This window comes from Ahaetulla prasina, chromosome 3, assembly GCF_028640845.1.
Source record: "Ahaetulla prasina isolate Xishuangbanna chromosome 3, ASM2864084v1, whole genome shotgun sequence".
Classification (NCBI taxonomy): Eukaryota; Metazoa; Chordata; class Lepidosauria; order Squamata; family Colubridae; genus Ahaetulla; species Ahaetulla prasina.
This window is the reverse complement of record NC_080541.1, coordinates 106,781,807-106,798,057: the sequence shown is the minus strand read 5'-3', so window position 1 is coordinate 106,798,057 and position 16,251 is coordinate 106,781,807. Positions and strand designations below refer to the sequence as shown.

Here is a 16,251-nt window from a genome sequence, read left to right as displayed (position 1 = left end):
CCAAGAGTCCAGACCTCTACCCCCAACGGCCCCAGTCAGGGAATGGGAAAAACCCCAAGGGCCCTGGTCAAGAATCCACATTGATTTTGCTGGCCCTTTCCACGGCCAAACCTTCCTAGTGGTTGTCGACGCATTCTCTAAATGGTTGGAGATCATACTCATGAAATCCACTACGGCCGAGGCAGTAATCGCAGCCCTGCGCCACCTATTCGCAACCCACGGGTTGCCTGACACTCTGGTGTCCGACAACGGCCCGCAATTCACGGCAGCCCAGTTTGAGGAATACTTGGCAGAGGAGGGCATCCGACATGCCCTCTCTGCGCCTTTCCACCCTGCGTCGAATGGCCTTGCACGGCGTTCCGTCCGGGCGCTAAGGAGGCATTGTCAGGCTCAAGCCAGGTGACTGGCAAACAAAGATAGATTTCTTTCTGGCCGTTCAGCACAGAACCCCAAGCACTGCTACAGGCAGAAGCCCAGCCGAATTATTGATGGGACGGAAGCTCCGGTGCCCACTTGACCGTTTGAATCCCCATTACACACCAGAGGGTTACAAGGGGGAACTAGAAAAAACGAGAGAAATGGGCATAGGCGACCGAGTGTGGGCCCGCAACTATGGGGACGGCCCAAGTTGGCTCGCAGGGCAAATCATAAAAGCAACCGGTCCAAAGTCATACTTAGTCGAGTTACAAGACAACCGAGTATGGAGGCGCCACATAGATCAGATAAGGAAATGAATAGCCGAACAACCCGAGCTAAATGAGACAGATCATGACCACTCCTTATTTGAATCCACAGCTGACTATAACCCGGGGGAGGCGCAAGACTTAGCTGAGGTCCCGGAGGTCCAGCGACGCCATCAGGTTCCCGATGGAAACAGCAGGGAAAACTCCAAAAGTAATCCAAGGCCGGAGGGCCAAGAAAAAGAGACTGCCAGTAATCCAGGGCCCGATGGCCTAGAGGAAGAGCTGGGAGGAGAAAAAAGCCCCTCCGACCAGCTCAAAACACCACCCAGGACTGAACCGCGCAGGTCCGAAAGAATTAGGAGACGCCCAGGTTATTTGCGTGACTACGTCGAAAAATAACATGTAAATAATATGTAAATAGTGGTAAAGTGTTTTCTGGGAGGGGAGGAGTGTTATGTACCTTTAAATATTTAGGCGGGAAACAAGCACGTTGCTGATTGGTTGAAGCCGCCGGTTAAACAGTATATAAAGGGTTGTTTTTCCCCAGCCAAGCTGCTGGGTTCACCCTATATTAAAGAGCTGTTGTCACTACCCTGGTCTCCAGCCTCGTTACTTCCCGAACTTAACACTGATTACAAAGCTAGACATGACCAAACTGCTAAATTAATCCACTGGTCATTATGTGAAAAATACCACTTAACTGTATCCAAAAAGTCATGGGAACATAAAATGGAAAAAGTTGTCGAAAATGAGAAGGTGAAGATCTTGTGGGATTTTTGAATATAGACAGATCGTCATTTGGAACACAACATGCCAGATATCACAGTTGTCGATAATAACTATGAAATTATTATGCTGTCAGTATTTACTATTTTAATGTTTGGATTTTGGGCTACTACAGGGTTTTCATATTGTATATAATACCTAATTTTTGGTGTGATTCTTACCTGATTTACTGGAATGGCTTTTCTACATGGGAATTGGTGATTTATCTTACAGAATTTGTACTTGTAAAGAGAAAAATCTCTCTGACATGCTAGTTACTAACTTTGTCAGGATGATCATGAAACTAATATAATTTGTTGTTGTTAAAAGAAAAGGAGGAGGAACATTCTCTCAAAAGCAGTTTGAAATGACAGCACCAAGATGCTTGTTTAGTTTCTATAGTAACTGGCTAAATGTGCGAGTGTCCTCTCATATCTCTCTACTTTGAAATGTATTTAAAAGGCATTTAATATTGAAAGGAAGAAGAAAATTGCTTTACTATCACATTTATCAACTTCACATGCTTATGCCATATAGTTTGTTTCTTAAAATAAATTATTTAATTATATGGGTTTCTTCACAGTCTGACAGGTAGTAAATTTTATTTGCACCAAAACAAATTCCTTGTGTGTCCAATCACACCTGGCCAATAAATTCTATTCTATTCTATTCTATTCTATTCTATTCTATTCTATTCTATTCTATTCTAGTAAATGAATTGGGAGTAACCACTTGTTAATTGACCACCAGAGGTCATCATAAACCTTTTAAAATAGATTTTGTGTTCATTAGTGTACAGCATTTAGTGAAGTTAGGGTTAGCAAAACAAAAAGACACAGACAACAAGAAAGAAAAATCCAGCTTTTTTAGTTCTCTTATAAAATAATTAGTGGAATAGGTAAGCAATATAATGAATGAATCAAGGCTGGCTAATTTAAATCTTTAATCTTTGAAGGACCTTTGGCTTATTTAAAGATTTCTGTCCAAAAATCCACTGTCTAAGGTATTTGAAACTTTTTGCAATCACCCCCTAGAAAAACATAAATCACTCTTAGCAAGAACTGAATATACTTTCCATCCTAGGTATAACTTATTATTTTAGCTTGCTTTATTTTTTAAAAAAGTATAGTTAATTTTACAGTATGTATGCAAATATATTTCAGGAAGCCTATGCCAGTTTTACAAATAGTACTTACGTACATCTAAACACATGCATGCTTTATATAAAAGAAAATATACAAATATATAAATACAAGTAGTATTTACAGCTAGCAATTTGTACTTTGACAAGAAAAAACAATTTACATTCAAACAATAATTGTTATCCAAAAATCCAAACACCTGATGAAATAATACATGTTGGTAAAAAGAATTTATTATTTCATCAAGCATTTGTTGTGATATGGGTGAATAATAATAATAGTGGTTAATAAGATTAATTAAATCAAATAATACTGCCAACTTTGCAATGACGAAATTGAAACTGTTTCACATTTAATATGCAAGTGCAGCAAAATCGCACAAACTGATTACAAAGCTAGACATGACCAAACTGCTAAATTAATCCACTGGTCATTATGTGAAAAATACCACTTAACTGTATCCAAAAAGTCATGGGAACATAAAATGGAAAAAGTTGTCGAAAATGAGAAGGTGAAGATCTTGTGGGATTTTTGAATATAGACAGATCGTCATTTGGAACACAACATGCCAGATATCACAGTTGTCGAAAACTGAAATATACAATTTATTGATATTGCTGTACTAGAAGACGCCAGAGTTGAAGAAAAAGAACTGGAAAAAATCATGAAATATCGTGACCTGGCCATCAAAACTACGCGATTACGGATACAACAAGTAACAGTGATACTCACTGTCATCAGGGCACTTGGTACCATATCCAAGAATTTTACAAAATACATCAACAAATTACAGCTTCCTGCAATAACACCAGCGGAACTGCAAAAAACTGAGCTACTCAGAATATTGTACATCTTAAGAAGGTATTTGATTGATACCTAGGTTGCTGGCAGCAATCCATATCAATGATCAGTGCCAGTCAGTAATATTTGTGATACATTTTTAAATGTTCAATTGACTGAGTTTCATGTTTAATGAATAAAAGTTTATAATAATAGTGGTTAATAAGATTAATTAAATCAAATAATATAAAATCTTCTTTGAAAGGACATGATATAGTGCATGTAAAACCATCTTATTACAGTAGACCAGAGATCAACTCAAAGGTTATCTAGGAAGCTTTGAAGAGGTTTGTCCAAAGGAGCTCATAAAATCCATCATCAATCTGAATCAAATCTCACCCCATTCTTCTATGTTCTATCTATGGAAAGATATATTTTTAATAGTGGGTTATCCTATAGATATCATAAAACATCTTTGGGACTACATTTTTATGTGGCCCTGGATCTGAGAGTCTATTGTTGCTTAATTACTGTTATTGATAGCTGGCAAACATGAGATTGGAACTTTATTTTTTAAATGCTGAAATAGCTTATATTGTCCTTCACTGCATGGCAGCAGTTAGAACTTAGCAAAACTGAATTTTGTTAGAAAAAATTCAATAATTAATTTTGCTGGAAAAAATGAATAATTATTATTCAACTATTTTACATTAAATTGATTCCCACTTGCATCATATGGAATTTCTTCCCATGAGATAGATGCTTGGCTGGTTTCATTGAGGATGCTTTAAAAACCTGTAAAACCTGAATTATATTTGTTGTTGAATTGTAAAATTGTTTGCTTTATAATTGTTAGGTCACATTAATCAAATATGGCTATATGGATAAATGCTCTCAGTCCTGGCATGTTCCAAGTAGTAATTCATATTACTTAATTCATATTACAATAATTCAATAAGACATTAACCAATCTTTCTGGTCCTATCCATTCACCTTATCTTCACATACTACTTTCCTCAACTTTGCTAAATTGATATTCTCATATTGTCCATCTGGTGATACCTATATATAGAATCTATGTTTCTTGCTTGAAGCAGATAAAGAATTCTGTTTGCAAAAATTTATTAACTTATATCTTCAAGTACTGTGTTTATCCATAGTATTCCCTAACAAACTGATCCCATGCTAAGAGCCCTAAATGGAAGAAATATATATTTTAATAGACTTTTATTAGCTTTTACAATTCGTTTTTATTTTGTGAGCCACTTTGGGAAGACTGTTGTCTTCAAAGATGATAAAGAACTGAATTCAATTAAATAATTAATACTCTTCTTAAAATAATAAAGTCTTGATGAAATGTACAATAGAGAAGTCTTTTGTGAGCCATAGCGTTAAGCCAGGGGTGTCCAAACTTGGTCCCTTTAAGACTTGTGGACTTCAACTCCCAGAGTCCCTCAGCCAGCAAAGCTGGCTGAGGAACTCTGGGAGTTGAAGTCCAAAAGTCTTAAAGGGACCAAGTTTGGACACCCCTGCGTTAAGCCATTGTTAACACTTATTGGTAAATGTATAATTCTCATCATTCAAATATTTGGTACAGGTACTAAATAAACTTTTAAGTAATTGCCTATAATTGTTTATTTCATACTCTAGGAAAAGTACAAAATACATCAACAAATTACAGCTTCCTGCAATAACACCAGCGGAACTGCAAAAACTGAGCTACTCAGAATATTGTACATCTTAAGAAGGTATTTGATTGATACCTAGGTTGCTGGCAGCAATCCATATCAATGATCAGTGCCAGTCAGTAATATTTGTGATACATTTTAAATGTTCAATTGACTGAGTTTCATGTTTAATCTTGTCTGACCAGTATTACAGCTTGCAAATTCATCTAAGGAGGTTTTTTTGAATGAGTAGGAGTGTGTGCTTTTTTTCTGATTAAACAGTGATGTATCTTTCCATGTTCCCACAGCTTCTTTAGAAACTTTTCCAAGGGCATGTTCACACAATATGTGGAGATAATTGGGAACAGATCTTGAAGCATCTGTGCAAACCTGGAAAAAGATACAGCTGCTTTAGTGATTCAAAAAAGGGGCCAACACATTATTCTAGAAAGTCTGCCAAGCCACTTTCAGGATCACAAAGATTTCCAACTTGTAATAAATAGTAATTATAATATATAATGGCATATGGTTCAGAGAAAATATATCATTACTTGATAGCTCATGAAATACCCACATATCTTATACTACATATTTTTTTAAATATTATATGCAATTACAGAGTGTGGTTCAGTACATGAAAATGATTACTAAGAAGTGGTATCAGTGTGGTACCATATATCTACTGACTGTGTAGTCAGTAGCACATAGATACTTTGTGTATGTGTATTTAGATACATGTATACATGTGTGTGTGTGTCTATATATATATATATATAAACTGGAAATCCTGAATTGTTCAATAAGCAAGGCTATTAAATTTATATTCCTTGATATAACAAATCTGTATATTCCACTCTCCTAATTGAGTTCAGCTTAATAACTAGTTTGTGACTTCATATGAGAATGCTTCCCATTTCAAAATGCTCAGACTAGTGCAGAATGATAAGTCAGAAGATATGCAGTTAGAACTGTATTGATATTGCAACTGTAGTTTTTATTTGTATAATTTTAAGGTGCCACTTTCATACTATGAAAGATTTCTGGATACCCTTGTTTTCATAGCAATTTAAAACAAAAACTGTTTGTGCATTGGTAGCATTTTAAAGTGATAAAGTGATAAATAGTTAATGAACCTTGATCAATATTGCTAACCAGTGATAACAATAATACAATATTTGAAAATAATCCTTGTCTTTACTGTGAAATATCAACTTTCAGCTTAGTTAAATATGAATAATAACTCAGTTATACGTACTGCAAGTAGTTGCATTTCCTGAGATCAGTGGGTCTCTGAAGATGACTCAGAATGTATTGAACTTCAGATTATTTTAAGTCAGGGGAAATCTCTCAGCACAGTTTTTAAAGCCTTGTCAACCTTAAAAATGTAAAATTATACTATTTCCTAGGCAAGGCTCCCTGGCTTCAGAAAAATTAGAGGCTAAGGCCTGGCTCAGCAACAAGCATGAAGCTAAAGTATTCAATAATGTAAAATTCTTTACTGAGTGCAATGAAGAGGTAGAGCTACATCTTTTATGTTCATTATAAATCTACCCCATAGCTTCATCTCTTGAGTCTTTTAACTTAAGTCCTGACATTGCTTTTTTCCACCAGAACAAGGCCTACCAGTTCCTCTCACATCTAGTCTGACTCTTTACTTCTTTATGATCCTTGACTTGGCCAGGCCAGGAGTCTTCTTAGAAAACTATGTTTCCTTCATTTGTATATTCCTTTTTTCATTTTAGATAGTCTCTCTTCCTTTTTATTTCTCATTCTTCTTTGAACTTATGTATTTAACTGAAACAGTGCAACTGAAACTATTTCTTTCACTACTGATACTACAGTAAGGGTACTCTTTCCCACAGATCATATTTTTGAAAACAAGAAAGTCAATATAAATCTATCCTTAAATAATTGGACATATCTCCTGCAATCATATTACATTATACTGCACAATTATGTATAGGATTTAAGCCAGAAGAATACTGTATCAGTTTAATTTTAAAAATCCCCTAGATTTCTAATGCGTTATGACGTATGTGTTCAGAAACTCCCCAGTGTTTCCCTAATCAGATTGTTATAATAATGCCAAATAACTTCTGGGGTATTCAGTTACAACTGTATTTTATCTCAGAGCTGGTTGTTCCAGATAGGCACATATCATATTTCATTCCATATTTTTTTTGCTGTGTTGTTGAATCTTAAAGTAAGGCATTTATTTCTTTTATATGCAACATATTCTTCATAATTGGAAGGGCAAGTTTTATTATAAATGCAGCTCAATCAAATAAAGATATATGTTAAGTTGCTAGTTTAAGTGGCTAGTCCATCCACCCAAAGCTTGTTTAAATATGTGTTGTGCTTAATCTGTCTTGTTGTGTGTTGACAATTAGCACAACTCATGTTTAGATAATAATCGGTAACCATTTCAGGTACCAGATTATATTTGCATTTTTGAAATTGTTTTAACAGCCTTTATACTATTTAGTCCAGTAACCTTTAATAAAATCATATGATTAATTTTAATAATAGGATTAAAAAGGGATTTGAAGTTATTTTGACTATTAATTCTACCAGTGGATTGTTTCATAAACCAATTTAGTTGTGTTGATGGGTAATCTGAATGAAAGACTTGATTTGGTGCTACATGTTTGCTGTTAAATCAGAACTCTGTTGTACTATGATGTAAATCCAAATACTGGTAGCTGAGATTGTACTATATAGCAATGGCTGAAGAAAGACATTTTTCTTGTCTCTTATATTAATTTACATATTATTGTGTTAGGCCTTTATATTAAAATGGATTAAGTAGTTTACATCTGCTATAACCATCTATCATAATTTAGGAAACTATCATCTCTGCATAAGATGTTATGCTATCTTGCAAAATGTCTATTTATGACGTTTATTGATGCTTTTTGTTTATCCATTATACTTACATTATTTTTTAAAAAATAGAATCCTAAGTTATTTTTGTTATTCTTAAAAGGATAATCTCATTTGTAGGGTAGAAGACCATGATGATCTCACCCCAATCTTTTCACGGCATAATGATACTCTAAGGCAAACCTATGGAGACTATTTCCTCGCTGAACTGATAGAAGCTCAAGATGAAAATAATCTTGCTGTCGTTTGTGAGGTAAGCCTTTGATAGTAATAGTGAGTTACTAGATAAACTACTTGTCTGATTTTTTTAAATGACAAATTGGATTCATTCAAAATATCTCATAATATTTCACCTTTAGTTTGAGTAGAATTGAAATGGCTCCCTAACATTTTATCTCTTGTACAGTATATGGGCAGCAGATTAGATTCAGAGCAGATTCTGTAGGTTCTAAATGAAGGATTCCTAAGTTTCTAGAACTTCAATTAACTGTCCTCTAAAACTCCTAAAAAAAGTAGAGACATAAATATATTCCATCTTACTCAAAACAGATTATTTGTCATGTGTTATCTTTTATACAGAGCTCCAATTCAGTTTCCTTCTAGGCTTTTTTTATATTACATGCCAGATAATAGAATTTTTTTTTATTGGCCAAGTGTGATTGGACACACAAGGAATTTGTCTTGGTGCATATGCTCTCAGTGTACATAAAAGAAAAGATACGTTCATCAAGGTACAACATTTACAACACAATTGATGGTCAATAAGGTTCTTTTGTATTTTGTCATTATTCCAAAACCCAAAGAAATAGACATATGTTCAGCTATTGGATAGGGATTCAACAGCTAGAGATGCTAGCATGGGAATGTTAAATTTTGGTTTTAAAAAATGTCAGTATCCCTAATGTTAGGCCATTTGCTGCTGTATCAAAGGCAAAGGTTGGGTATATCAAGATCCAGAACCATATCTTAGTAATTGTGAGAGCAAAGATGAAATAAACTAATTAATTCTGGATGGAGTTTGGCAAAATAAGGATTCAATTGGCTTTTCGCACCCCAATCCTGTGCAGTTGCATTTGAAATCTCTTTTATCACACTACTTGGAGAGAGGTGTAAGTCAGATAGTACATATAATTAAGCATCAAGTCTGCTTTGATTGTTAGGCTATGATATTTTATTAGACAATAGGTTGTTATAAAAAAATAGGTACTTTTTCCTCAGAAATGTGTTGTATGTATTGATATATAATACATAACAATAAATAATATTGTATTGCAGATAAACAATATTCTTTTTTAAAAAAAAGGTGTTTTTTTTCACAACAAAGAAAAAACTCATCAAACAGTTACAATATGCTGAAGGGGTGTTTACATATCTTCTTGTGCAATCACAAAATAAACATCTCTTTCATACATATATCTTATGTTATCTTTTCTAACATATCTTTCCTTCTAGCCAATGATAAAATAAATCCCATATTTTATAATATTGCTTATCCTCTTGTTCTCTAATTTCAAAAGTCAATTTACTCATCTCTGCACATTCCATCATCTTCCTAATTATTTCGTCTTGCAAAGGTAATTTCTCATTTTTCCAATTTTTAGCAAACACAATCCTAGCTGCTGTAATAATGTTCACAATCATATATTTTACATCTCTGGTATATATCTCAGGTATAATTCCCAACGGAAAGACTTCTGGCTTAAAATCTATGTGTTTTTTAATCATTTTCTCCAACCATGTTGGAGTCCAATATCCAATATTGGATATTTAGTCCAATATCTTTTCGCTTCAACACATGTCCACCATATATGGTAATATGATCCAGGTATCTGATGACACTTCCAACATTTTTCAGATTTCAGATAAACAATATTCTTACTGTAGTGCTTGTGAGATGAGAGTTGTGTAGGCCTGTCATCTGTTTTTATGTTGAAATGCTCAGCATTTTATTACTCCCTTAATAGTGAGAACTGTTTTTTAATGGATATACCATATGATTGATTATTCATTAAATAATGTGGTACACTTAAAAAGGGGTGGAATTTTAACCACATGGTTGAGCCATGATTTTTTGACCCTCAGGTGGATGCCCTGTATCATCTGACTACCTATTGGCATCTGATTAAACACTAATTAAATAGAATAGTATATCTACTAATACGGCTGTTCTTAAAACTAAGTCTGGAAATTATTGGATTAAACTGGAATATGTGAGCTGTTTTTCAAATCCTGTACATGGTTTTGAAGAGTCCTGGTGGCACAGTGGTTAGAATGCAGGATTGCAGGCTAATTCTGCCCAGTGTCAGCAGTTCAATTCTTACTGGCTCAAGGTTGACCCATCCTTCCATTGTTCCGAGGTCAGTAAAAGGGGGACCCCTTGAGGACAATTTGCTAACTACTAAGGTAAACCACTTAGGGCTGTAAAGCACTATGACGTGGTGTATAAGGCTCCCGAGGACATGGACAGGTTGTTGGGTAGGCTGAATGCCACCACGTGTTTACTGGACCCGTGCCCCTCCTGGCTGGTGCTGGCCACTCAGGAGGTGACACGAGGCTGGCTCCAGGCGATTACGACCGCTTCTTTGGTGGAGGGCGTCTTCCCGGCCGCCTTGAAAGAGGCGGTGGTGAGGCCCCTCCTTAAGAAGCCTTCCCTGGACCCGGCTGTTTTAGGTAATTTTCGTCCGGTCTCCAACCTTCGCTTCGCGGCGAAGGTTGTAGAGAGTATGGTGGCATATCAGTTTCCCTTGCACCTGGATGAAACTGTCTATCTAGACCCGTTCCAGTCCGGTTTCCGGCCCGGTTACAGCACGGAGCGGCTTTGGTCGCGTTGGTGGATGATCTCTGGAGGCCAGGGATGAGGTTGTTCCTCTGCCCTGGTCCTATTAGACCTCTCAGCGGCTTCGATACCATCGACCATGGTATCCTGCTGCGCGGTTGGAGGATTGGGAGTGGGAGGCACCGTTTATCGGTGGTTCTCCTCCTATCTCTCCGACCGTCGCAGTCGGTGTTGACAGGGGGCAGAGGTCGGCCCGGCGCCTCACTTGTGGGGTGCCGCGGGGTCGATCTCTCGCCTACTGTTTAACATCTACATGAAGCCGCTGGGTGAGATCATCAGTGGTTTCGGTGTGAAGTACCAGCTGTATGCGGATGACACCCAGCTGTACTTTTCTACACGGACCACCCCAGCGAAGCTATCAGTGCTGCCCCGGTGTCTGGAGGCCGTGCGGGTCTGGATGGGGAGAAACAGGCACAAGCTCAATCCCGCCAAGACAGAGTGGCTGTGGATGCCGGCATCCCGGTACAGTCAGCTAAATCCGCGGCTGACCATCGGTGGCGAGTCATTGGCCCGATGGAGAGGGTTCGCAACAGGCGTCCTCCTGGATGAGCGGCTGTCTCTAGAAGATCATTTGACGGCCGTCTCCAGGAGAGCGTTCTACCAGGTTCGCCTGGTACGCCAGTTGCGCCCTTTCTGGACCGGGATGCCCTATGCACGGTCACTCACGCACCGTTACCTCTCGCTTGGATTATTGTAATGCTCTCTACATGGGGCTCCCTTGAAGGGCATCCGAGGCTACAGTTAGTCCAGAATGCAGCTGCGGGTGATAGATGGAGCCTCGTGGCTCCCGCATAACACCATCCTGCGCAGACTGCACTGGCTGCCTGTGGCCTTCCGGGTGCGCTTCAAGGTTTTGGTTACAACCTTTAAAGCGCTCCATGGCATTGGGCGGGTTATTCTGGGACCGCCTACTGCTACCGAATACCTCTCACCGACCCGTGCGCTCTCACAGAGAGGGACTTCTCAGGGTGCCGTCAGCGAGGCAATGTCGTCTGGCGGCGCCCAGGAAGGGCCTTCTGTGGGGCTCCCACCCTCTGGAACGAACTACCCCGGACTTCGTCAGCTTCCGGACCTTCGGACCTTCCGCCGCGGGCTTAAAACATACTTATTTAATTGTGCAGGACTGAGCTAGATTTTAAATTTATGGGTTTTAATTGGGTTTTATTTTTATATTTTAATTAACGGGCTTATAGAATAAGTTTTTAAATTGTTTTTATATTGTATTTATGTGTTTTTAAGTGCCTGTGAACCGCCCTGAGTCCTTCGGGAGATAGGGCGGTATATAAATATGATTAAATAAATAAATTAAATAAGTGCTATTGCTATTGAAGCTTGAAAAATTATCACTGATAACACAAAGTAAACAGTGCACTGCTTTATGCCTCTTTCTTTTATTTCATAGTTATATGTCAGAGGTCCTTTTGCTATATTATAAGCAAGGAACATGAATTTTAGTATAAGAAGTTAAATAGTATCTTTTCCTACCTTATAGAATCCAAATCTTTTTTTGGGGAAAAATGTAAATAACATTTTTAATGGATGTTTCAGGATAATGGCATAGCAGTGGGATTCATGAGTATATGTTCTGAAGTGAATGTGCAGCTGCTTCATGACTGCTTTGACTTGAGACTTTTCCATGGACTTTGCAAACCACATCCAGATGATATTCTTAAACCACCATGCATTTCAAGTGAAATTACAGGTGAAATCAAAATATTTTGCAAAATTTAATTTATTGCTAAAAAATACATTGGGCTAATACATTTCCTAGCAAGGTGATAATACTCTTTAAAATGTATTAGTAATCATTTCCATAGAGGAAACTGTGCATAAAAAAAGTGTATGAAAAGTAAATACTAGCTATATTCTTTGGAAAAAAATAAATTTTACAAAATAATTTGTGTTAGATTAACTGATGTTTTTAATAATAAATAGTTTTTAAAAGTTAATTTGTTTATTAGGCATCAGGTGATTTAAAAATCAACTGCTGATCTCATATTCCTTGCAAGTTTTTGAAAGATTCCTGTTTCAATGGAATACACTGTAACTCTATATCAGACAACTCCCAGTTTACATGCCTTTCGGTCATAACTCTATCTAAGAATGTGGTTCATATTTCCAAGACTAGCCATTCTCCCTCTTGGTATAAATATATTCTATGCAAGGTGTGATAGCTATCTTGGGCCCACAGAAATAAAGCCCCAATCAGACCTACAGGCTTAAAAAAAAGTCATGGACAACTGCATGTCTGGCATGCCTCTAGGCATTTGGCTAGGCCAAGAGTGGAGGTGGAGGTGGAGCAGCAGATAAATGTAAGCTCTAGGCAAAAACATCCTATATGCTTAGTGACCACTGGATCACAGCAAAAAGCTTTAGTGATGCACCAGATTCCTCCAAACCTGATAATCTGATAATAGTAATACTGATGTAACCTGCTGTCATCACTAATAGTGATACCACCTGTGCTCTCTTAAATCCACCCACCCACCAACAAAGATCTCTTTCATACATATATCTTATGTTATCTTTTCTAACATATCTTTCCTTCTAGCCATTGATAAAATAAATCCCATATTTTATATTTTGTATTGTATTTTAAATTTATGGGTTTTAATTGGGTTTTAGTTATATATGGCCATTTTATAATAAGTTTTTAATTGTTTTATATTGTATTTATGTGTTTTTAAGTGCCTGTGAACCGCCCTGAGTCCTTCGGGAGATTGGGCGGTATATAAATATGATTAAATAAATAAATTAAATAAGTGCTATTGCTATTGAAGCTTGAAAAATTATCACTGATAACACAAAGTAAACAGTGCACTGCTTTATGCCTCTTTCTTTTATTTCATAGTTATATGTCAGAGGTCCTTTTGCTATATTATAAGCAAGGAACATGAATTTTAGTACAAGAAGTTAAATAGTATCTTTTCCTACCTTATAGAATCCAAATCTTTTTTTGGGGAAAAATGTAAATAACATTTTTAATGGATGTTTCAGGATAATGGCATAGCCGTGGGATTCATGAGTATATGTTCTGAAGTGAATGTGCAGCTGCTTCATGACTGCTTTGACTTGAGACTTTTCCATGGACTTTGCAAACCACATCCAGATGATATTCTTAAACCACCATGCATTTCAAGTGAAATTACAGGTGAAATCAAAATATTTTGCAAAATTTAATTTATTGCTAAAAAATACATTGGGCTAATACATTTCCTAGCAAGGTGATAATACTCTTTAAAATGTATTAGTAATCATTTCCATAGAGGAAACTGTGCATAAAAAAAGTGTATGAAAAGTAAATACTAGCTATATTCTTTGGAAAAAAATAAATTTTACAAAATAATTTGTGTTAGATTAACTGATGTTTTTAATAATAAATAGTTTTTAAAAGTTAATTTGTTTATTAGGCATCAGGTGATTTAAAATCAACTGCTGATCTCATTTTCCTTCCAAGTTTTTGAAAGATCCTTGTTTCAATGGAATACACTGTAACTCTATATCAGACAACTCCCAGTTTACATGCCTTTCGGTCATAACTCTATCTAAGAATGTGGTTCATATTTCCAAGACTAGCCATTCTCCCTCTTGGTATAAATATATTCTATGCAAGGTGTGATAGCTATCTTGGGCCCACAGAAATAAAGCCCCAATCAGACCTACAGGCTTAAAAAAAAGTCATGGACAACTGCATGTCTGGCATGCCTCTAGGCATTTGGCTAGGCCAAGAGTGGAGGTGGAGCAGCAGATAAATGTAGGCTCTAGGCAAAAACATCCTATATGCTTAGTGACCACTGGATCACAGCAAAAAGCTTTAGTGATGCACCAGATTCCTCCAAACCTGATAATCTGATAATAGTAATACTGATGTAACCTGCTGTCATCACTAATAGTGATACCACCTGTGCTCTCTTAAATCCACCCACCCACCAACAAAGATCTAAGCTGCCACTATTTTATATGTGTACAGCTTTCAGGTATCAGAAGAGATATCCTCCCTCAAATGTAGTTACTAGCTCTTTAATTGATTACAAATATTGGGATAGAATGATCCATCTGAGAGATTTTTTTGTATCCAAGCAGCTGTACTTGATTCCTTATCCCCTTATTCTAGGTTTTGATTAATGAACAGATAATATTAAAAAAATTTCAATCATCATGAATGTATAAAAATTTTAATTTGCAATCATTATGAATTTATAAAAATACTGTCTCTGAAGTTTTGAAAACTAAAATAGATAATTATAAAAAATAGGTACTTTTTCCTCAGAAATGTGTTGTATGTATTGATATATAATACATAACAATAAATAATATTGTATTGCAGATAAACAATATTCTTACTGTAGTGCTTGTGAGATGAGAGTTGTGTAGGCCTGTCATCTGTTTTTATGTTGAAATGCTCAGCATTTTATTACTCCTTAATAGTGAGAACTGGTTTTAATGGATGTTTCAGGATAATGGCATAGGGATTCATGAGTATATGTTCTGAAGTGAATGTGCAGCTGCTTCATGACTGCTTTGACTTGAGACTTTCCATGGACTTTGCAAACCACATCCAGATGATATTCTTAAACCACCATGCATTTCAAGTGAAATTACAGGTGAAATCAAAATATTTTGCAAAATTTAATTTATTGCTAAAAAATACATTGGGCTAATACATTTCCTAGCAAGGTGATAATACTCTTTAAAATGTATTAGTAATCATTTCCATAGAGGAAACTGTGCATAAAAAAAGTGTATGAAAAGTAAATACTAGCTATATTCTTTGGAAAAAAATAAATTTTACAAAATAAATTGTGTTAGATTAACTGATGTTTTTAATAATAAATAGTTTTTAAAAGTTAATTTGTTTATTAGGCATCAGGTGATTTAAAAATCAACTGCTGATCTCATATTCCTTGCAAGTTTTTGAAAGATTCCTGTTTCAGTGGAATACACTGTAACTCTATATCAGACAACTCCCAGTTTACATGCCTTTCGGTCATAACTCTATCTAAGAATGTGGTACATATTTCCAAGACTAGCCATTCTCCCTCTTGGTATAAATATATTCTATGCAAGGTGTGATAGCTATCTTGGGCCCACAGAAATAAAGCCCCAATCAGACCTACAGGCTTAAAAAAAAGTCATGGACAACTGCATGTCTGGCATGCCTCTAGGCATTTGGCTAGGCCAAGAGTGGAGGTGGAGGTGGAGCAGCAGATAAATGTAGGCTCTAGGCAAAAACATCCTATATGCTTAGTGACCACTGGATCACAGCAAAAAGCTTTAGTGATGCACCAGATTCCTCCAAACCTGATAATCTGATAATAGTAATACTGATGTAACCTGCTGTCATCACTAATAGTGATACCACCTGTGCTCTCTTAAATCCACCCACCCACCAACAAAGATCTAAGCTGCCACTATTTTATATGTGTACAGCTTTCAGGTATCAGAAGAGATATCCTCCCTCAAATGTAGTTACTAGCTCTTTAATTGATTACAAA

General features: G+C 36.4%; 1 protein-coding gene across 1 annotated transcript in view; it reads left to right on the top strand.

Moving 5' to 3' along the window:
* CFAP61 (cilia and flagella associated protein 61) overlaps positions 1-16,251 on the top strand; it is a 162,241-nt gene that overhangs the window by 16,656 nt on the left and 129,334 nt on the right. Inside the window, exons 5-6 of the mRNA XM_058178325.1 lie at positions 8,041-8,173; positions 13,754-13,907. Coding sequence (XP_058034308.1) covers positions 8,041-8,173; positions 13,754-13,907 — 287 coding nt within the window. The remainder of the gene's footprint in view (positions 1-8,040; positions 8,174-13,753; positions 13,908-16,251) is intronic.